The sequence below is a fragment of the Acanthaster planci genome, linkage group LG07 (assembly GCF_054643075.1).
Source record: "Acanthaster planci isolate LZ-2023a linkage group LG07, COTS_SCS, whole genome shotgun sequence".
Taxonomy (NCBI): Eukaryota; Metazoa; Echinodermata; class Asteroidea; order Valvatida; family Acanthasteridae; genus Acanthaster; species Acanthaster planci.
The window spans coordinates 2,919,577-2,943,561 of NC_141783.1; the positions used below are offsets into that span (position 1 = coordinate 2,919,577).

General features: G+C 43.1%; 1 protein-coding gene, 1 long non-coding RNA gene and 1 pseudogene across 2 annotated transcripts; all 3 read right to left on the minus strand.

The window, feature by feature from the left end:
- Nucleotides 1-2,420: 2,420 nt before the first annotated feature.
- Nucleotides 2,421-8,592, minus strand: LOC110979707 (uncharacterized; annotated as a pseudogene).
- Nucleotides 8,593-8,632: 40 nt separating this feature from the next.
- Nucleotides 8,633-9,346, minus strand: LOC147798526 (uncharacterized). Its single transcript, XM_087139195.1, has 2 exons — nt 9,099-9,346; nt 8,633-8,805 (listed from the first exon to the last, which is right to left on the minus strand). Exons 1-2 carry the CDS (start codon nt 9,322-9,324, stop codon nt 8,633-8,635), a joined length of 399 nt encoding a protein of 132 aa, XP_086995321.1. The 5' UTR covers nt 9,325-9,346.
- A 12,252-nt stretch (nt 9,347-21,598) lies between these two features.
- Nucleotides 21,599-23,417, minus strand: LOC147798527 (uncharacterized). The gene is made up of 3 exons (XR_015425786.1): nt 22,678-23,417; nt 22,139-22,203; nt 21,599-21,689 (listed from the first exon to the last, which is right to left on the minus strand). It is a non-coding gene; the product is annotated as an uncharacterized LOC147798527 (long non-coding RNA).
- Nucleotides 23,418-23,985: the final 568 nt, after the last annotated feature.

Sequence of the window (23,985 nt, forward strand, 5' to 3'; positions counted from 1 at the left end):
GGGTGGTTGGTTGGGTTGGTAAGCTGAAGGCGTGTCGGGGTCATTGCCTGACCATGGGTCAGCACACTTCTTGGCCTTTTTTTGTCTCCGGCTTTCATCTCTTTGGGGTGCACCTTGTGTATCAGCAAGGTGCCACTGTACATACCATATGTATAGTATATGTATGTACGTGTACCTATGTACATGGCTGCAAAGCTATTTGCACTACTACAATGCAACGGAGTACAGAAATTACCTTGACAGGTAAAAAATAATAGAATGGCACCACCCTCAGCAGCCTTTGCAAAAAAAATCCTCCAAAGTCCTGTACCATAATCCCCATTTCCTTCAGTCCTTCGAAATCATCCAATTTTAAAAACTTCATTCTCCCTCAATTCTCCAAAATCCTCCATGCTTCGATCCCCATATTTCCTCCATCCTCCAAAACCATCCAACTTTAAAAATGCCATCTTTTCTCAGTCTTTCCAAATCATTCAAAACCACCCAAAGGAGTTTGGAGTACTGAGGACAGTTAGGGTTAATCTTGGGTTAAACAATGAATTGATACCATGTAATTAAATGAACATTTGTAAGAGAAAGTGCCAGGAACAAGAATATGTGACTCATCTGATTGATGACCGTCAAGTTTCTTTGCCTTTTAAAAATTCTCTTTCCACAGAGAAATGTCTCTTTGAGGAGACAGGTGTGTTGCATCACAGATGATTATCTCTGTAGGAACGTACATGTCACAGGTTTACCTCAAGTATCGTCTGAGGGCCTATGCCGGTTCGATAAAAAGTCGGAAGTTTGCTCACAAGAAAAAAAAATCACGCAGATAGCAGGAGTTCAGTTGGTCCTTATTCTGGGCACAAGTATTGTTATTTGCACACCTTATGTGATTCATATACAAAGATATCAAGCAAAATGGTTACAGAATTCATGTCAACTTTCAATGCGTAATACTCCAGTGAAAAAATAAGAAGAACGGGCAAATTTGAACCAGCACACACAAAAGAAACGGCTCCGAAAAAAGAGTCTCAACTGAGAGGAAAAAAGTGAACAAAGGGATCTGCAACAATTGCTGGCAAACTTGGGAAAGAATCTGAAAGATTTCGGGTGGAAAAACTATACGGCGAAACTCACTGGAGTATGTACACAAGGAACAAAAAAAAATATCAAATACAGCCATGTGTGGTTAACAAGGTATAATAAATTATACAATGTCAAACAAAGGGAAGGGCTTAGCTGGTTCTTCTTTCCAGGACTTGTTCTTGCTTGGGTGGCCAATGTCCGCAGTGCCGGGGCGAGTCTCCACGAGTCCGGGTAGGTGACGTGGCGTTCCCAAGGGCGTTCCCAAGCAGGAAAAGGGGGTGAAAAGCGGGCCGGGTGGAGAGGCGAACCGGGTCGGCTCTCCGAAGCGTGACCTGGGGACTTTGTACTCTGTATCGACAGAGCACGCGGCAAAATGATGCAAGAACGTTAGGAACGTGACAGAAAGTCGCTTTTGTGGAGTCGGCTCTCCTTCCTAACTGGACGGCAAAAGTGCAGGGGGCACTTTCGGATAGAACTCGCACCTAAGTCTTAGTACGCTCTGAAGACAGCCACGAGAGGGGGGTTAAATAGTCCTACCGAATCACGCGTTCGCACAGGTGCTAGTAGCTCTTGCGATTGGCCCAAAAATTAAGACAAATGAGGTAATTTGGAACTAGCCAATTAAAAAGTGCCATGGTGGACGACATTCCAAGGGGAGACGTGGACACCTCGGAGTTGACCAATCTGGTCCCCTCCTTGGCCACGTTGACCAGCATGATCGCGGTTTCCGGGAGAGAAACCCGACACCCGCATCGACAAAGGTGAACGACTCATTGGGCCCTTGGGCTGGCTCGAGGCGGCTGTTCGGGCATTTACAGCTGCCTGCTCAGGGTTTTCCCTTAACTTTTTTTTTCACTGGCCATCCGGACCAGTAATGTAGACTTTTCACTAGTCCGCCAGCATTTTCACTGGTCCGCATCCTTCCCCCTTAATTTTTAAGGTAATTTTTTGTCTGTAGGTTGCTGACTTCAACTTCATAAATAACAGCGTGCACATGGTGCGTATTGTTTACATGATGAGTGATGAGATTAATTATAGATTTCAATCAAGCAATAACCACACAGACAAGTAGGTGGTTAACAGTTGAAAATGGGTTGCTTTATTCACAGTCTGTCAGAAGAGACAGAGAAGGCTCAAAATGATATAACATTTTACATAAATGCGAACTTCTGTTTTCCCTCCTTTCTTTTACAGGTTTCCAAGCAAAATTTTATGTTAAGTTCAAATGAAAAGGTGACAGGTGGAAGGTTGATGTTAAAGTAATTTGTACGGTAAATCAAATGAAAGAATGTTGACAATGTTTGCCTCATAAACATAGGCTGCTGGTCTGAAATTCTTTGATATTCTTATACAATGATGAGGTCTATTTAAAAATCTGAATCAGATGATGTGCTGTCCGGGTCTGGGTCGTCTTGCATAGTTTCCTCGTTCTCCTCCTCACTGCTGTCATCATCGCTCCCATTCTCACTCTGTTCTTCATCTGCTTGCACCTCAGGCTTCCCCAGATGCCTTGCTCTTACGCTAGATCTGTTCCACAGATCTATTGCGGGCATTGGGTCAAAGTCCTCAATGCCCGCACTGTGGAGCATCACCATGAGTTGGTCAGACACAGCGTCGTCCTTCAGCCTGGTCCGCTGGGTTGTCTTCAGCAGTTTTAACCTGCTGAAGCCACGCTCAGCATCTGCTGAACTTGCAGGGATGGTAATCATCAGGTCCACTCAGCAGCAGATGTTTGGTAGCTCATGCTTGGAGGACCTGATGATATCAGGCCAATTGGCATTGCTGATGCTCTTGTACCTATAGCAAATGGGGAAAGGGAAGTCCTATTAGAATTGCTATAAATTGATGTAAATCGTAAACCATAAACCTGATCAAATTTAGGAAAGTTACAAATGTTTTCAAAGAAGGAAAGGTGTAAAATTTATAGATTTATATTTTTAGCTTCACATTACAGGGTGCAAAATTTCATTCTACAGGGAATAGTTTGCTTGATGTGCTTGTCTTGAACTGCTGGCTCTTCTGACATACTTGGCATATACTCTTGATTTCAGTAGGTCCCATTCGACAGCAACTTCATCAATGGAGACATCTGCCTCCTTCAGGACTGGCTGAAAATGCTTCACAATTGCAGCGACACACTCATCTCCAAAGTTTGTAAAGAAATCTTTTGGGAAGAGGTCGAAACTAGTAACTTTTAAAAACAAATCAGATAGATATTGTCCATGAGTGAAAATTGAACTTTTTCCTGAACAATTGCACATGGGATTGTTCTAACCTTGTGACGAGTCCTGCTCGTTGGGCCAATACTTGAAACTGGCGATTCTCATCGCAGACAAGACACCAGAATTCATATCAGAGAACCTTCCCTCCAGGCTGGTTTCAATCTCTGTGAGTACAGCGCCTATTGCTGTACTGATGTTACCAGCTCCACCCAGCTCCTCACCTTGAAAGATGCCTTGTTCTCCAAAGTCCTGCAACTTACATGTAGGTGTCATGTTCCTAAATACCCAATTAAGACAAAATAAAAGAAATTGAACAAAATTGCTTCATTTTTTAATAAGTCAGAAGTTTGTACTGCAATATTATTTCCAAATCCCAGACTTTGAATGAATGCTTACCGTGTTTTGTACTTTGCCAGTGCTGCAACAGCTGCATCAATAGAGGCAGCAACCTCTGCCACTGTGTTGCTTGACTACTGAGCCGACAGAGATACTTTGGACAAAACCGTGACCACATCCAACATGAAATGGGCAAACTTCATCAGGTCATGTCGATGTAGGCTCTTTAGGAACTGTTTTGCCTTTCCTTTAGCATCAACAGACATACCAGGCTCTACCTCCACCTTCAGAGAAAGAATTAGATCAATAAATAGAAATATTAAACAGGGTCATTCAATCATGAGCAAACTATGTGTTTGTTAAAGTGTTTGATATGAGTTATGAAGTTACATTTCTAACCTGCTGAAGGTGTGTTATCAAGGCCTTATAGTCCCACAGCATCTGTTGAAGTGCTCTCTGAAGATGGGGCAGCCATCTGGTGCCACAAACTCTTGTAGGAATTGCAACTTCTTGTTGCTGGGCCTCGGCAGCCATCTTCAGTCCACTTCTGTTCTTTGAGCTGTTTCTGTAGAACAGGTACAGCCCAAGGAGGTTGTTGCTGAGTGTTGTATACAATGTTACCGTCTTCAAGGCATCCTTAAATGCCAGCTCAAGTCGATGAGCAGTGCAGTGAACGGCTTGGAGGACTGGGTTGTACCTCTTCATCTTAGCAGCAACCCCATTGTTTCGCCCAATCATTACGGATGCCCCATCAGAACCAAACCCCACCAGCGTTTTCTTGAGAGAGGCGTTATCGATTTGAAGCCTGTTCTGCAACCCTTTGGTGATGCTCTCTGTGATTGACTCTGCATCTGCTTTCACAACACTATGCACACCAACCAGCTGAGTGTGTGGTGTGCCATCATCGCTGTATCGAATATAAAGAATTTCTGCTTGGGTGATGGATGCATCTGTTGTGCCGTCAGAAATCAGGGATATGAACTTGGCCTTCTGCACTGCATCTATGAGTTTTAGGCGCTCAACCTATGACAAAGCAATGAAATTAAAATCAAGCGGGTTGTTTTCATAAACAGCAAAATTTTATAACTGATTTTGTCAGGATTAATTTTTCAACTAAGCTTAAATATAATTCTTTATAGAATTATTGAAGGTTATATCAACTGGAGTGTTTTAAATGACTTTATGTAAAGCAATTTGGGATGCATTGCTGTCAATGTTTCTTTTAATACTTTTTGACAATTTTTTTAAAAGCCTGAAAAATGTTAGGATAAATCATCACTCTATCAAAGGCAGGCACATGTGTGGGAATGTATTCAATTCTTTATTTTAAAAATGTATATAAGTAAATTGCAATCTCTGGGACGCAAAATAAATCACCTTAATGAAAAAAGTAGCTGGAAGGAAAAAATAAAAATGATTCACCTACAACTATAAATGCCCCTCTAAGTTTCCTTATTTTATGCCCGTGTGGTCATGAATATTCCCTCCCAAATCCGATTGACAATCTGGAACAGTTGATCTTTATTTGCCGGCCGAATTTCACGTTGAAGACGGCGGTCAATTTCGTTCCACAGATTTTCAATGGGGTTCAGGTCGGGACTCTGGGCCGGCCAAGTCATCACCTCAAACTGCCAACTACCCCCCATTTCTCGAATAAACTCTGGGGTGGGATCGGCCAAGAATTCCTGCGTGACTCTGGCGGTATGCGATGGAGCATTATCGTGTTGAAATAGGAATTCATGGCCGATCAAATTGTGGGCAGATGGCAGCATGTTTTCCCGGAGGATGTCAACGTAAACTGCGGCGTTGATGTTTTCGTTGACCCGCACCAGGCTGCCGACACTGGTGGAACTCATGCAGCCCCACACCATGATCCCGGATCCCCCATGCTTTACGGTGGGCACAACACACTTCTCGTCAAACTCCTCCCCCACAGTCCTCCTGACGTACACCCGTCCATCACTCTGGAACAGCTGGAATCTCGATTCATCGGACCACAAGACCCGGCTCCAGTCATTGGCGGTCCACCCCAGATGCTCTCGGGCCCAGGCTAGCCGACGACGTTTATGCTGCTCTGAAAGTCGGGGCTTATGCCTAGCAACCCTGCCATGCAGCCCAACTGCAGCCAATCGCCTTGAAACTGCTGCGGTGGACTGCAACCCCTGCTTTGGCAAGCTCCATCGCTAATTCAGGGGCGGTCAGAAAGCGGTTGCGCCACGATGCCCTCACGAGCTGCCGGTCATCCCGCTCGGTGGTCGATCTCGGTCGGCCGGTGCGTGGTCGGGGTTCCATTGACCCAAACTCCGTCAATTTCCGGAGATTCTGACGAACAGCATATTCGCTGATTCCCAGCCTTCTGGCAATTTACCGGTTGGAAATTCCCTCCTGATTCCAGGCTTCGATCATCCCCTTTTCGCGAGTGGTAAGTGGCGTATTTGCTAGCATTGTGTTGCTGCTTTGCGTATCAAAGTGAAAGTATTGGTATGCAAATTTTGTCGCCACGAGGTAGCCTGATTTGTCTAGTATCCATTCACCCTTCACAGGCGGCGAAATCACCTATAATTATTCATAAGACATAGTTCCCCACCGCGTCAGCTTTGCTTCCATTGGTTTAAATGCCACCTAATAATATTCATGAGCTCATGAATACGTAATGAGATATTTCAAGATGGCGATTTTACACGGGCGAAAAACAGTCGCTCGAAAGTTAGCGAAAAGAGGGGGTAGTCGCCGACTTTAGCAATGAGATTTATGAATTTATTTGATTAAAATAACTAGACATTACAAGGGTGAGATGCTTTTTTTATAAAGACTCAGTAATTTATTGCAAAACTACAACGGAAGGTTTACAGCACATGTGCGATGGGACTTTTGCACGGCAGTGTATGTTTACAGCACATGTGCGATGGGACTTTTGCACGGCAGTGTATGTACACGTACATGCCATGCGCCATGACCATGTCGATTGAGTACGTGTCAACCACCAGTCACAAAACTGAATACCAGTAATTGCATATTCATGATGCGCGGTAAACGCATTCACACCAATGGCAAAATTTATACTTTGTGACGTCACAAATACAGCAAGGTACATATTCATGAAGCTCACCTCGGCAATGCTGTGTATAAAAGCATGTGCAGCTTTGTCAGTGCGGTAGGCAGAACCGACGTCAAGGCCTTTCGCGCTGTCAAGACGGGCCATCCATCGATGGTCAGTGAACGGCTGACAATTCAATGCGATGGCATGGGCGTTCCGGAATAGAAGTTTCAGATGATTCAGAGCGGCGATATTCATCGATTTCAGCATGACTTCTGCTGGGCTTGTACCAGGGGTACACTGTCTGGCTTTCTCCCGATCTACTGCGAGGCGATGGTTGTCGCTGGTCACGTGAGCGCGGATCAAATCGATCTTAAAGTTATCTGACCCTTTGTAGAAGACATTTTGCTTCTTTCCTCGGTCGCCCGTGACATTAGCAGCTCGGCATAACTTGCAGAACATGAGGCCAAGGTTGTCGTCATAAGAAAGCCACTTAAATTCTGACTCCCATTCCTTGCGGTAGGATCTTTGACGTTTAATTTGATCGTATTCCCGGTCACTATCTACAAGATCACGCTTGGTACTGGTAGATTTCCCAGCCCCAGGATCAGAAACAGAGGGGAAAAATCGCCACATAACTTCAGACTTGTTCACGAACCTACTTGATCTGAACTTGCAAGACAACTAAATGTTTTCAGTTAATTAACGCTACTTCTTTGTTTCCCCCCATGAGATAAGTAACAGCTTGACGCATTGTTTTGTATACAAACTACTACTCCGCCGCGGTTTTTACTAGAATTTGTCTAGTGGACCAGCGCTAAGGTCGAACCCTGCATTATATTTACAAGGTTTCTTTTTGTTAACTAAGTAGTTGTAACTCTTTGGCTTCTTTTATGTTTTTCTTCTACTGTTTTCAAGCTTCTGTTGTTCTTTCTTTCCTTTATGTTCTTTTATTATTTACAATACCTATTTATTATTATAATATTTATTATTTACTCTGTCGCTTTATTTACATGCTTCTTTCTGCCTCCTTACATTCTGACTATTGGCCATGGAAGGCACGGAAGCAGTCCCCCTCACACAAATGTACGTTGCACATGATACAGCCATGCCTTGTGACAGGTGTGTTGCCTGATGGGTTCTTGTGGCCAGTTCTCAGGCATCTTTTGCATCTCTTGGCCCACTTTGATGGCATCCTCTGGCGGTGGTGACTTGGCAAATCCTGTGGCTCTCTGGTCTCTGATTGTGGCTGAGCAGTCCCTCTGGAATGTCCTGCGATAAGGCCCTTGGCAACATCCATAACAAAGGAGGAGTGACTTCGCTTGGATGATGGTTTGATGTTCTTTTGGGCACGGTGATGGCAGTATGTTATCCATGCGTTGACCCTGCAGACATCGATGAGAAAGTACAAGATTTTTCTCCACCAAAACTGGCTCTTCCTGGAGCAGGTGTAGTAACTCCGGAACTGGTCTGCACGATCAACGCCTCCCATGTACTTAGTGTAGTCAATTGCCTGCCTTGGTGCCGTCACAGTGCCAGGAACACGTCTCCCTCCTCGCTTTATCTTCCTCTGCAGCGTATCTTTGGTCTTATGCCTGTATCCTTGGTGGCAGGAACTCAGGAGAGGAAGAACTCTGGTGTCTTTTCACACTGTGGCAGTGAGTTGGCCTAGCTGATGGGAGCAAAAGCTGCCTCTTGGCATTTTGGCCAGCTCCTTCACCTTCTTGTGGTGATGAGGGTTTTTTCCTCATTGCTACTGAAGTGGATTGGCAGTCCTTTACTGCCTAACTTCACTGCTCCTGTCAGGTACGTCTTCTCTGCAAGAAGTCTGCGGGCCAACTCCACCGACGTATATAGTTTGTCTGTGTAGATGCAGTGATACCTGCCAAAGAAGGGTCTAGCCACCTCAAACGCAATGTCTGCCATCTTTGCAGACTTTCCCTTCTTGTAAGGATGGACCATGAAGTTAGCCAGGTAGCCGAATAAGACGATTGTAGTATCCTGGGTCTGCTGACCAGTAATTCTGATAGTACGGGATCTTGGTGAGTCCCATCACCATGTGGATACAAATCCATGCCCTCACCTCCTCCACCGTTGTGACCATCTGTCTGCCAGCATTTCTGAAGTTCTCGTTGTGATCTGGACAAGTAGTGCCAGTGGAAAGAACTTCAAGAAGTACTTTACTGGGTCTTTCTTCTTATGAAACTTTGGTCCTTGCTGGGGACCTTCGAATGGTTGAATTTTTATCTTTGTCAGAGATTGTGTCCATCCAAGTTGGTCAGGTGGATAGACATCGTCATCAACATGAGGAGGGTCGGGGTCATTGTCTGAGTCTGGAAGAGGGGTGGGCTTTTTTTGTCTTCCTCTTCTTTGTTTGGCTGATGCTTCACTGCCGTCTTGAGCACCACTCGTCTTATCTCCAACCTCCTCACCACTAGTCTCCGTGCCCGAGGTTTCCTCATACATGCCTCTGGTTTGCCACTGCTCCTGTGTCTCCTCCATCTCCTCCTCTGTCTCCTGCTGTCTGGCTTGTTCATCAGAGGTACTCGCACAGGTTTCACTCTCCTCCAGAAGGATCTGATCCACAACATCATCTATGTAGGCCTCTTCCTCACTGTCAGATATGTCAACTACTGCCCGGTAGTTAGTGTTTGTCATAGGGATTCCCACATCCTGACAGCTTCTCTTTCATCTCATTTCGTCTTGCCTCCATCATTCTTGCTTGGTACGTGGGATTGTACTTTTGGACAACTGGATGACATCCTTTTTCTTTCCTCCTCGCCACTTTCTCAACAGGACCTTTGCTGGTCTTTCCCTTTCTCGTTTTCGGTGGCTCCTCCATGATCTCTCCCAAGAATAATTCTCTCTCATCCTCCTTCGAACTGAGTTGCAGTTCTCTTGCTTCTCGATTAGACATGTTGGCATTTATCAAAATGGGTGGGCTGGAGCACATTTTTACTGCCTTTTATAGGTTTTTGGTACATGATCTTACATAATGAAATGTAATATGTTATGTAATAAATAAAATACAGTATGAATATTTGTAATTTATTTTTATACAATTTTTTCAGATGCAAAAACTAATGAAAATTACAATGCACTTACCTTGGAAATAATGCACTTTCCCCCTTTTTTTTACTTACTTGAAATACCTCTCCCAAAGTATGGAAGCACAGTGAAACCTAATATCAACAACCTTGAGCCCTGGCCCAGCAACTCCAGTGAGAGTTGCCAGTTGGGCCAAGTGGAGTAACCAAACACCCAGCATAAGGTGGAACTGACCTCTAAATCTATCAGCATTGCTACAACCTATGCAGAAGTCTTTGGTGGCATTTTGCATCAAAGTGCATCAGAATTTCTGCCTGATGCACTGTGCTGTGTCTGGCAGGGTTAGGGTTAAAGCAAGATCCTCCCTAGACTGCGCCAAGGCTTGTATTACTATAGTGCAGATCTGCCTATATGCACACCTACGTACCGCTGGACGCATCGCCGCCAGCGGATTGTTAGGATTCCACTTGAGTGTTAACATCTTTGTATTTGAAACAGAACAGCAGTTGTGAAACTTGGATGTGGAAGTTCAGTTGCTACTGTTAATGTATATAAATGCCATTTGTAGTGTATTGTACGTGCATACTCGTGAACGTGGTTGATATCAATGATGTGAATAGATCTTTCGAAGGTTAATATTTTGATGCGTTTAGAATTGAATCTCACTGTCGTATGAAAAAATATATTTGGTATTTGTAAGACATTTAAAGCCATCAAGCCATATATTTTATTAAAGACCTTCAAGATCGCCACGGATGAGGATGAAGCTATTTAATGGCATGAATGGTGAAGACTCATCAACTAATGCCCCCGTCCATGTAAGTATTGTCTTTCTAACACAAATTGTGCCATGGAAAGACATTTTATTTTATTTTCCATCCGTCTGAGGTTTGGTGCTTCCTGCAATAACGATTGCTCAATAGTCAGAGTTCACTGGCCCACCGTGGCATAGCCGCCCACGCGGTAGATGGTCGCTGAAGAAGCATTTTTCGCAAGGGAATATCATGACTGGATAGCTATGTCTTGCAAGTGTACGTCATGTAAGCACCCAATATCATTGGCGGGCTCTGTAACCTGAAGATCCCCCCCAAAATGAGACTTTGTCCCAAGTTTTTTTTATAGAGGAAGCATAAGGCGGTGTCCAGCGGCTGCTTTCCTTTTACCCCCTTACAGTTTCTGGTCACCACTAATTTATCATCACTATCTTCTGATGAGGAAGAGGAGAAAGTTTCATCCGAGGATATTTCGGAACCACTATCTGCTAAAATTTCGTTGACAATGTCCAAAGCTCCGGCCATTTCGCTTCTTGTGGTTTTTGTAAGGGCTTGTCTAGCGCATCCCCAAGCCATCTCGTCCAATCAGAGCGCTCAAGATGATGTCAAACAGGTGAGAGCGCACTATTTACATTCCTGTTGCTGGCATTTGGTCTGTGTGCCAAAGAGGAATGTTGGTAACCTAGTGACACTGAAATCGTGAAACACAAAGGCTCGTTGGGAAAGATGCCGCTTGCCACTTTGAGTCCAACTGGCACTTCTTGGGCTGAAAGGGCTATTATTATTGTCAATGGTTTTTGTGCAGGTCCTCCACACGCGCTCACGTTCACCATCAGATCCCAGGCAAAGCTTACAAATAACCACCTTAATTGCATTCATATGCTCTTCATCCATTTCCATCATTCCTCTTACCCCGCAAACATTTGCATTCACTCTCTCTGTGTCAAAGAATAAAAGAGAAGCTAATTTTCTGGCAATTTCTTGGGCACAAGACCTGCCACCTGCTCTACTACTTTCTGGCTAACAATTCATTGTGGTTTTCCATTGGTATCGGGCGTCTCTTCCAAGTTACTCCAGATCTCCTCAATCGATTTTTTATTGGTTTTTTTTGGCACTGCTAGGGCGTTTATTACTGTTAGTTGATAAACTTTCTCCTTAAGTTCGACAATTCGTTTGATCATGTCACTGTGACATGAATGACAAGTTCTCATGCAGGAACACTCACAATTCAATTCTTTCTCTCTGCATTTGTGGAGGGGTGTGGGTAGTCGAAACTTGCAAGTTTGGAGCTTGTAGAGTTATTTAGCTGGTCTCCAGTGGAAAGCTCCAGCTTCTTGATGGTTGGTCCCTGGAACCTGAGACACTGGAGAACCTTGGGGTTGGGGGATGATGCAATGCTTGAATGGTAGGTTAGTTGATTACTGAAGTTTGAAATGGTTGTGGGTCTCTGGGCTAGTGCTGGCTGAGTGCTTAAGTAGTGTCTCATTTGAGTCAAGGAGCTTGTGGCCGTTGCTGTTGAGCTCTTCGGCCGATTGCTTGAGTGCAGGTCGAATGCTTGGGTAGGGAGTCGGTTGGTCCAAGAAGCATGACAATGTAAAGGGACCATGGTTGGTCCAAGAAGCATGACAATGTAAAGGGACCATGGTTCGGTGCTGGTTGAATGCTTGGGTGGAGAGTTGGTTGGTCCATGAATCTTGATGATGCAGAGGGACCCTTGTTTGGTGCTGGCCAATCGCTTGAGTGGGGAGTCAGTAGCTCTGTGATGCGTGACAATGAGAAGGGACCCTGGTTCGGTGCTGGTTAATTGCTTTAGTGGGAGGTAAGTTGGCTCATGAAGCGTGATGTGAAACGTTACGTGAAGCGTGACAATATTGGGGCACCCTGATTCAGTGCTGGCCGCATGCTTGAGTTTTGGGAGTCAGTTGGTCTATGTAGTGTGATGACCCAGAAAAACCCTCGTTCGGTGCTGGCTGATCACTTGGTGGAGTCGGAAATCTTGGTGGGGATGGAGTAGAATTTAAAGACATGTCACTTTCACTGTTGTCCAAGTCAAACATGTGTCTGTTTGCTGTTGGGGTGACGGTGCGTTTTTTTTATTTTTATTTTTTCAGAATCTCTCACTTTGATTTTGTGTTTTATTTTGGCTATGATCTCAGTCACTTTTTTTGGGTAGATCGTCGACTGTTTTCTGTGGTGGTACTTAATACCCCAGGTCAAAATCATCGCTATCATCGGTGTCCCTTTCCGTTGAATGTGGGCAAACTGTGATGATTTGAGCCATCTGTAATTGAGAAACTGAAGATTTCAATTAATTTATTGGAAAGGTTAAACACGTATTATAATGTCACAAGAGATTTTCAAACATACAGAACATATTCAACACACCCTTGCTAATTTAATTTTTTTCAGTTTTATCTTACAAAGACTATAATGGTGGAACATGTCGCTTCTACAAAGAGTAATTTTGATTCAGAAAGTGCGCTTAATAGTGAAGCAGGAATTTACCACTTGACGTATTTGGACTTTTTGAGGTGTTGTTAGGCCACTCGATCGATGCATTAAATGATCAAACAGGTAAAAGATTAGGGTTAAAAGAATATAGCATTATCATCTGTTTATCTGATTCTTCAGTAGGCCTAACTCCATCATGCACGTGCATATGCACCACCGGTAACAAGTTCCAATAGTATGAAAACTGTAGCTTGTCCTACTGATAGGGTTCAAACACTTATACAGACACACAGCTAGCCACAAATCACCCGAAAAACATGCTTGAGGACCCCATTTGATGCATTTGCAGCAAAAGTGCAACGAAAAGTTGTTGAGAGAATGAATACTAAAGTGCTTGCCATGTCTGCATGATAATGATTATCAAGAGAAAACATGAAGGTAGACAAAGAGTAAATAGTACAGATAAAATAACTGCAAAATGACTGTTTGCAATAAAGTTTTGATTCCACATTGCCACAATGAGTTTTTAAAAAGTTGAAAATATCGATAACAAGTGGTGCTTTTTGTGTCAATGAGTATCATTAAATACATGTATAAACACACTTACCAGACAGTTTTTTGAAAGCCGAGGTACTATCATCTCTTGTTGGGCACGGAGAAGCTCGGAATGGTCATCTTAAAGGAGAGATATTTAAAGACTTGCATTAAAATACATATACAACACGTCATACATAAGTACAGGCAAAATTCACCAATGTTGAAGTCAGGGCCACATGTAACAGTCTTGGAGCTGCATGGCTTCCGGCCGTCAAAGCTCCGCTGCGTCCAGTAACCAATGTGGCTTGGTACCCAGACACAAGGGTATTTTACAGTTCATTTATGTACGCATTTGCCCTTGTGTGGTAGGGTGCCCTGCTAAATGTACAGCTTGCTATACATGTACATGTACACGCGGGAGCGGCGGTGACTCGGATTCGATGTTTGGAGTTTTCACTCACTGGCGATAAGCCGTGACTGGGACTTGGCCTCATTTTCCGCCCTCCGTCTCTATCCCCTGCACCTCCCAAGAAATCACTGACTTTGTCTCTGAAGTCTTGATCAATTGTCTTAGGGCAATGCTTGGAGACAACAGCTAGAAGAAAAGAAAATACAGGAAATAAATGAAAACAGCATAACTCACTAAAACTCACATCCTGAGGTAGAGGATGGTCAGGAAGGTCAGATACACATTTTCCGAAATTGGCAAAAGTATGGTAACAAGTTTTGTTCTTCTGACCATCTGTGCTTCAACTCAGTCCAACGTACTTTTCCCTCAAGTTGAACTCGGAAATAGTTTTAGTTCTTTGGAGCTACAGTGTGTGCCTCTACTCAAGTTGAACCTTTCCCCCAAAAGAACACAGATTTGTGCATGCACTTATAGCAGTGTATAGAGGGTGCGCATCTCAATGTCGCGCACTCAAAGAATGCCCTCAGTGAGGTCAAAATGTGACATTGCTATAAACAGATGTCCCTCAGAAAAGTTCCCCGTCACCACAGCGTGGGATCACTATGTGAACACTCAGTGTCCACAGTGTAGCAATACAGTTGTTTGGACTATGTGGACACACAGTTGCCACACTGTGTTTTGTATCAAGGGTTATGGTAGGAGAGCTAGATGGACATTGTACTGACGGGTGAGCTGTGGCGGTGGCCAGGGCTGGACGCAGTATAGGGCGAGATGTGGCTGGCCTCAGTGGGGATCGAGTCTCCTTGAAGGTAGGGTGAGCCGGTGTGAACTCGGGTATTACTGAGGCCTGAACCAGCACAGAAGCCGTCGGCAGAGAGAATGGCTGCTGAAAGCTGATGGCCACCATTTCAGGGTTAGTTAGCTGGATACTTGGCTGTTTGTTGACAGGATGTTCATCCTGCAGTTGGGTGCTGCACAGAGAGAGACTTACTAGCGACAGAACATTCAAGGAAGAGGTTGCTTTGGAAGGATGTTGAGACGGTGCCAGTTTCTTTACTCATCCACTTGGCGATATCATCATTACTGTAATACTGCTTCAGCTGATCATGGTGAATGATTTCAGCATTTCCCCATTGCTTTAGTCTGAGTTTTGGGGATAGTCCTGGCCGGTGTTTTGGCACTGTTGCGCATGTACACAAAATCACCAACTTGGTAGTTCTGTTGGCAACATGCGAATCATGGTCCTTTTTCTGACATTGAGCTGACTTGCTCAAATGTTCATGGACTAAACAATGAATTTTCTCTAGCCGCTGTTTCAGCGAGATAACATAATCACATTCATCTTGAAGTGCTTTGTTTATATTGGTTGGTCCACTGAGCACCACGTTGATGGAAGCATGAGTTTTTTGACCGAACATAGGCATGTTTGGAGGGTATCCGGTCATTTCATGTTAACTGCTTCTTTAGGCTGAGGTCAGGAGAGGGAGATGAACATCCCAATCATGACATTGGCCATCGTCAATGGATGTCCCGGGGTCGCGCGACACCCTAGAGAGGACATCTGTGTTGCCATGCTTCTTTCCCACACGATGTTCGATCTTAAAGTCAAACTGGGCCATGATCTCCAGCCATCGGACCATTTGGTCCACTGGATCTCTGAAGGACATTATCTATCTCAGAGCACTGTGATCTGTCCGGATCAGGAACTGTCTTCTAAGCAAATAGTGTCTGAAGTACTGAACAAAAGTCACAATGGCGAGTACTTCTGTTCTGGTAATAAAATACCGCTGTTGTGTTTTTGTTATGGATCAGCTAGCATATGCTATCGGTCTCTCCTCTTCATATTACTTGTGTTCAAATTGCACGGTTGCATAACGTGTGGGTCCCATAGCCTTGTATCCAGTTTTACTTGGGGTCCAGGAGCATTCTCTTTATTAGTTTCATAAGTTTACAGACCAACTCCAATGGTGTTTACAGTTTTGAAAATAAACGACTATTGTGTTCAGTATGTAGTAAATCATACATGCGATTATCATGGTAATCAAAATACAGTGTACTACATGAATAAAGTGCTTGGCTCCTAGCCACCTGTTGTAATGAATCTGACAATCCTAGACTGATATGCAATGTATGCAAGTAATATTTAGCCATAATGTCAATGTCGTAATAATGTCAGTTGGTATAACTTCTGATCTGAATACAGGCCCATCAAACTGTCTCCAATGCTGATACTTTTGGGTGTCTCAGAGTTTAAATCTTTGTCTTCGACAAACCAAATTGTCACCCAAACTGCAATAACAGTGGAAAATGTTTTTAAGCTTTATGCATTAAAGTATGCAGTCACATGGCACTTAAAATTGAAACATTTAACCTTCAAAGAGCCAACTGCAAAGAGTTAATAAAAAAAATCAAAGGCCACAAAGAAGCGTCTCGTATTTAAACAACTTTTCTTCTGTAGAACTTTACATTCTCTGTTGCATATCCATTTAACCTCACATGTAATGGTGTTATTAAAGCTCAGTACATTACATTACATGCAAAACCCTCAATGAAGCAGGCTATTTTTTTACTCACTCTCCTCACATCCTTGACTTTGTAGGCCATAGTTTGTGAAATATGGGTCCATTCCACTCCTGGGAACAGTTTCTTCACATAATCCATGGGCAAAGAGGCAGCAACAACAACTAAGGTTAAAATTATCCCAAGAAAAAAGTGACTGTAGGAATCCCACTGGGATCCTACCGTGATGCGGGATGGATCCCACCGGGATGCGGGATGGGCGATTTGCGGGGGATAGGCAGTATCCCAGTTGGATTCCACTCACATCCCACTGACTTTCCAGTTTGATGTCACTGACATCCCACTGGGATCCCAGTTTTGTACAACTGACATCTCAATGGTGCTCCATATGTGCTGTCTGGTCGCATTGCATTTTTCAACCAGCGTCGCATTTTTCAACTTGTGTCGCATTTTTGGTTTGGTGTCGCATTTTTTAACCAGCGTCACATTTTTCAACCGTTGTTACATTTTTCAGCCAGTGTTGGTGTCGCATTTTTCAACGGGTGTCGCATTTTTCAACTGGTGTTGCATTTTCAACCTTCATTGCATTTTTCAAAAGGCGTTGTCCAAAAATTACCTGCACAACACTGCAGGAAGATTTTGAAAGAGTACACCGTGTCCTCAGAAAGGTTGTTGTTTGATCCTTCAGGGGAGCAACTGATCGTGTACAGCTTCATGTCTTGCAATGTCAGTTCATCATCTTGGTACACAAACAGTGAAGCCATTGCAGTTGGATTCTTCTTGATTTCAGGCCAAAGTGGCCTTAGGCCTTCAATGAACTGACTGATTGTACTCTGGAAAAAGGATAGTATAATAAAGAATCAGGACATACAGAGCCACTATCCAAGCCATGATAGTTTCATGAAAAATGCGACACCGGTTGAAAATGTGACTCCGGTTGAAAAACATGCCGCCTGTTGAAAAATGCGATGCCAGTTGAAAAATGCGATGCCACTTGAAAAATGCGATGCCACTTGAAACGTGACTCTAAACCAAAAATGTGATGCCAGTTGAGAAATCTGACCAGACAGCACATATGGAACACCATACATCCCACTGGGCTCCCAGTTTTGTGCAACTGACGTCCCACTAGAATCCCAGTTTGACATAAGATGTCATTTTATTCCATTCAATCAGTTACATGCTGCCTCGAGATGGAACAATTAAAGTGCATTACTACATTGAAATAACTTTCCTGTGGGCAAGAGCTCCATCACTTTCATTTTATGATCTTTTTGCACAAGGAGTGCTGAATATATACACACAACAGCTTTGAAATGTTTGGTCTTAATTTCGTTTGTGTGGGCACAAAATAATTTGAAGAGGCATAAAGGGCCGTTTTTCTTTGCTGGTGAGGGTGGTCTTAGATCTGCTCATGGATAGATGTCATCTCAACATTTGCAGGCCTCTTGTAGTCTTGCAGCAATAAATTGCAATTCTTGGAAGAAGTACATGCTGTACACAGATTTAGACGAGTGTACATACATGTAACTTGTTTAGCTTTCTTTTGTCTTAATTTCACTTGATATATTTGTAATTGTATTCTTTGCTGTCTATTTTCTTGATGCATAACTTGCCAACTGATTGTGTTTCACTTTGATCAGTTGATGCTCTACATGTATGTTGGTTTTTAATACGTGTAGTTATTTTAACGGCATTGGTAAAATTGGAAATTACATTTGTTGAATTTTTTACTCACAAAATGAGAGAAATATTTTCAGTATTGTATTTATTAAGGTTAAATTTAAACTTACTGTGGCGGGACAACTGACACCTTTTTGTGGCGGACCAGCAGACTGGCCTGATCGGAGATAGAATTGACCTGGCCTACCCCACAAATATATTTATTAACCTTACGCAAGAATGAGCGGCTATCCTGACGCAAGGGGGGATATCAGTTAACGAACGGTGGACTATGCCTTAGGGGCTGCTCGTTTGGTGGAAGTTTACCACCGCTCTGTGATTAGGTAATTGATCCCAATGTCAATAAAGATTACAATTAATGTCAATACAAGTGATACAGGACTGACTAAATCTCAAGGTGACCAGTGATCTCTAAGGCAATTATATGATTGGTTTATTCAATGTCAGTGCTCAGTTATCCGTTATATACAACAGCAATTAATTATATACAAAATTATCCTCAGAGGGAGGTAGTCCTACGTGGTCAACTGCACCACGAACGTGATTAATAAGCCTTATCCTTAACCTACACCAGAATAACCCTTACGGTGATCAGGGTAAACCTCACAATAACCAGGTAACCCTCACAGTGATCAGGGTAACCCTCCAGTCTAGATAAATAATCTACTGATGGCTTATAACTGATAAGTCTTGACCACACAAGCAATTACAATCTTCGTAACTGTACAACACAACAGGGTACACTTATACAAGAATAATCTATACTGCCTTACAAAGCAACACAGTTCCCAAACTGCAACAAGGTTTAAGGTGACTTAAATAACCCTCACCCACTTCAAGTTATTATGAAATAACACAGGTAAGTTGATTAAGAAGGCGATTATAATAGTCCTCACTAGACTCTAACGGAAACCTGCACCCAGTAAACCTCAACGTGGAAAGCAAGCTCCCAGACCAGGACCGCAACCAACCGTCGCTATGCCAACAAGCATGGAACAACGGCACACAATCCTTCTAGTCTAAGCTTCGCTAATTCCCCAATTAACTGGTTCGCTCGGGTTCCCTAACCCTATAATCTACCGCTTCTTAAATAAACGAGACTGTCTAACGATTCCCAATCTTCAAAGAGATCTGATATAATCGGCAGCTCCGGCAACTGAGAACAAGCACCACACTAACCGATCGCACCAGGTACACTTGAGGTAGATCCCCAACCACCAGCGGTCGTACGTCAGATTTACTCTCGAAACACAACACAACTCCACAGAGCTCTGGTTAGCACGCTGCCATCTTGAGAAGTCCCGGCAACCCACGCAGCCAGCGCCCAGACCTAAGGTAATGCGCGCCTCTGATTGGTTGCCGCGCGCATGTTTAATGCATGATTAAGACGCGCCTGAATTATTAATGACCCAGACTAAACACAAGTCTGCGCAGCTACCCTGTTTCGCCACATTACAATGTCAATATATAAAAATACATATACTGATGATCTGACATTGCTATACTCAGACAGAAGTTGGTTTATGGTAGAGAACATCCCCCAGTACTGAGTTATTATACTATATGGCTATTGCTTGGTGTTTAACTCCGATCAAGAGGGGGAGATGAGGGGATGCCTCCAACATCAGCATTGTTTGTGCCTCTTTCTCCACAGTTCTGCAGAGCTCCTCAGCAGACAGATGTTCTGGGTTCAGCATAGTTTTTACCACTACTGAAATTCCCTTATACGTCGGCCTTTTGCATGATCCAAATGTTCCTTGAGCTATCAACAGGCCTACCTCGCCATGTGCCAGGTCATCCATCTTTAGATGCATGCATGTTGGGATTCCTGTTTTGCGTGCAGTCTCCCCAGAAAGTTCCCTCTTCAGTCTGCAGGTCTTTTTCCTGTCTTCCTCTTGCACTTTCAATAACTCTTTGATCTTCTCTGTCAACACAGGGTTCTCGTAGTTTCCTCACTTCTGGCAGTGTGCATGGTGTAACTATGATTCGGTTGATGATTTCGCCGTCTCCGGGCAGCAAAGGTGAGATCCCATCTCTGTTTTGTTCTTCCCAGCTTTCTGGGATGTAGGGGCTGTCAATTGGGACGGCTAGCAGGATTCCATAATACAACTACACGGGTCGGGGATTTGCTTTACTCTTCCCTGGTTTCGCCATTTGATGTGCTGGCCGAATACCAATTTAGGAATATCCCTGTCTTACAGGTGCTGAGAAGCGGCAACTTTTCTCCCACTTTCTCGTGAGCTGGTTTCACTGGTATGCGCCCGTTTTCCTTAGTCTCAAATGTATCACGAATGACTGTTGTTAGGGATTTCTACAGAATGACGAAATAATGATGTGTAGTAATATATACTGAGTATGGACTATTGTGCTAAAGCTGGAATGACTGTCAGGTGAAAAAGACGGAAGAGAAATACCAAGTCTGCATTTATATCTGTACTTGATCCTGCAAGGGCAATTATTGGATCCTACGATCGCAATAAAACCACGGGCTGGATCCGCCCTTGTTCTGGTCCTCTTTGAGCCCTGCTTACCACTGGTTGCGGTAAAGGCACAGTTGGCCCTGGAAGGGTAATAAAACTAACCACAAGACATAAGTAAATGGGGGCTCCTGATATTAATGTTGAAATCACCTCATACACACGAAAAACATCAGGGACATTTTGGCAACACGGTTCACATCGACTTCATTATTTCAGTACTTTCTTCGGGACAATTTTTACTGTGTTTTACAGTTGTACATGTACATGTGTATAATTTGCCTAGTGCGTGCCTAGTGGAAACCAGTAGGTGATCAACTGATAATATTCAGATAACTCGACAGAATGAAAAAAGACTAATAAAAGCCATCTAAAGATGCTCCTGAAGATGTTCTGAATAAAGAACGAAATATTAAGTCAACATGATTTTCATCAGTCTTTCTGGATTCTCATATTGAGTTGCCCAGTGGAATCAACAGAGTATACCTAGTTTCGTCATACAACGCATTGTTCAGTTCGAAAATTGAAAGCGCACGCAGGCATACATTTTCGGGGAGCCGATTATTCAATATCGTTACCTTCAAGCCAAGTGTGCAGTACTCTATTTCGTTTTGCTGCAACTTCCACCAGGCAGTTTGCAAATTTTCCCCACTGCACTGTTCTTCCTTTTTCCTTACTATTGCTGAATTTTATGTTTGAATATTCTGGTGCTTGACAAACCCAGCCACCGCCCTGATGGTCAGCACAGTGGTAAATCACTATATGTGATTGAGAGTGAAAAAGAACTTTTCTGCTACCAAGTGTCTCTAAAATCTTTCGTTGAGTGGCCAATATTGTACAGTGCATCACGTACTGCCGATGAATGTATGCTAGTAGTAACAACTAATAGTTACTGCTCAAAACAACTTTAGTACTGCTAAAAAAAATAACAAGGCCAATTGATTGATCTGTTAGTAGCTTTTTTAGCTGTGCTTGAACAATACATGTACATGTTTATTAATTTTGATTTCAAATAACTTTTGCTTTACCTTCAATTACTGCACAAAATGCAGTTTGCCCAAACGCCATCTTGCTCTTTTTAATCCCTTCATGTTAAACTCCATCTGAAGGGAAGGGGTCATCATCCTGCGAAACAATTAATTGAACTTTGAAGACAGTTGGTGTCAACAAACAAATCAGTCCTTTTTCATTGTCTCTATCACAGTGGGTATGTGCACCGTGGCTTAGCTATGCTGTAAAATGGTTTGTTTGCTGGCAGTTTGTTGCCACCAAGTGTTTCCAAAAGTTAGAGACAGGTCCATGTGTTTCAATGCATGAAGAAAGTTAGTAAGATACATATATGGCACAAGTCTTTCAAAACTTAGGGTGTATTGATTTCATCACTTTCTAGGTTGTACCAAAAGTGACTGTAAATATGTATCAGTTCGCATAAGCTAAGTCCTGCTGTTGAGCAATGGACCTGACTCAGATTTGTCCTTGGGTCGCAAACCCCTGACACAACCTGCACAACTTATTTTACCTTTTACAGAAAAGCAAAAATAGACACGAATGTACAGGTAGTTACATTTACAGACCTGTTCAACACATTCCGAACCATATCTCTCATGTCACTTCCACCAACTCGTCTACAATAGGCAATCTAAAAGAGAAGAAGTTGAGGAACAAACCCGAGTAACTAGGGCAATTACCATGCTGCTTAATTTTAAACTCAAAGGCTAATTTGAATACATGATACAGAAGCACGATATGATATACTATGATCTCCCTTTTGGGTGATTAGGAATATACATGTACAGTATAAGCTGAAGCACAGTTGATGCATAAAAGTGGAGGGCAGGAAGCACATGCAGGTAAACTGTGTTTATGACAAGCCAAATAGATGAACACTATGTGGCTTGTCGTGTACATGGATATTTTGTTGCTCTTCTTTGCATATAAACGTTCTCATCTTGGAATTCTAGGATATATAAGTACATAATACAGAACAATGAAAATTTACAGGGGCCACACTTGCTATGGATTAACAAATCGGAGTCAAGGATGAAAGAGTGCACAGTATCGGATTGTTGAACAAAAAAATGATCACTATAAAAACTGTCATTCAGATTCATACCAAAGAGGAGCGGTAAGTGACATCCAGTAGTTTGTTCTCAAGAGCCAGAAACTCCCCTTTTGTCTTCGTGTTCATCTCCACTGGGGGCTTGGGGTGCTCTCAAGATGGCCTGGTTGTCCTCATCATCACTACTGTTTGCAGCTAGAGCAAGGACTTCAGTCTGATACCTGTGCCAAGTCTTGTAATATGCCATTGCCCAAGTAACCTACGTTGAATTCATAGCAAACTCATTTTATCACTAGCAATGAAATGATTGGTCACATCAGGTAAATAATGCAGACACAATGTGGCAGCGATTCCTGACAACGTAGGGAGCTATGGTGGAGGGGGCATACCCACTAACAGACAAAAATACAGATCTTGGCTTTGAAATGCATATTTGTGAGTGAAACCTTCACTCTTCATGGGATACTTCCAAGGGCCCACTCAGCTATAGTATACCAAGCTCATTTTACAGTCATTTACAGGGGAATTTTGCAAGTTCCTTTTCAAGAAATGGATTTTGTTTCAAGGTGTTTGTGGAGGGCCGAGAAAGTACGGGGTTCGTAACTGACACTGTTGAAATAAGGCAGAAGGGAGGCCGTGAGTGAATGCTGGTTATACTAGGCTGCAAGCTCTGCCAAGAATCATGTTCGCTCTATAGTAACACAAATAAAATCTTCTGTGGCCAAAAACGAGTAACCTGCTACCATGGCACAGGAGAAACTTGAAAACAAAAGAGAAACTAAAACACAAACTAGTCTGGCCATGCTTAACATAAACACCAAGCACTGAACTCCTAACTTAAGCCATAGAACTCTATACATACTGAAAGGCACTGGACAGACCCTGGGGCAAACTAATGAGATGACCACCTGTTCTTGGAATGTTCCCCAGGGCTCAAGGACCCAACTGACCGTACACAGAAAAGGCATGGTAAAAGTAAAGCAACTATAAAATAAAGTAACTGCAAAACCACTCACTGTGCACATAACAAACACCAATGAATGTATCTACAAGACCTTCTAGCCACAGAGGAAACAAAAATCTGTCTTAAACTTTCCTTAAAAATTGCAGCTAGCTGGACTATAAGGCAATAACAAGGAAGTACCAAGTAACCGAAAAAATAAAGAAAAACTAGGAAAAGATTCTATGAACAAAAAGAAAAGAGAACAATTCTTTACCACCAAAAGTTACAACAAGGTAAAAAGGAAATCGAGGGGAAGAGCAAAGTGAGTTAAAATTAAGTACATTATCACTGTTCCTTGTTCTATGATAATGATAAAACAATGTACACATACCTGTTGAAATAAGGCAGAAGGGAGGCCG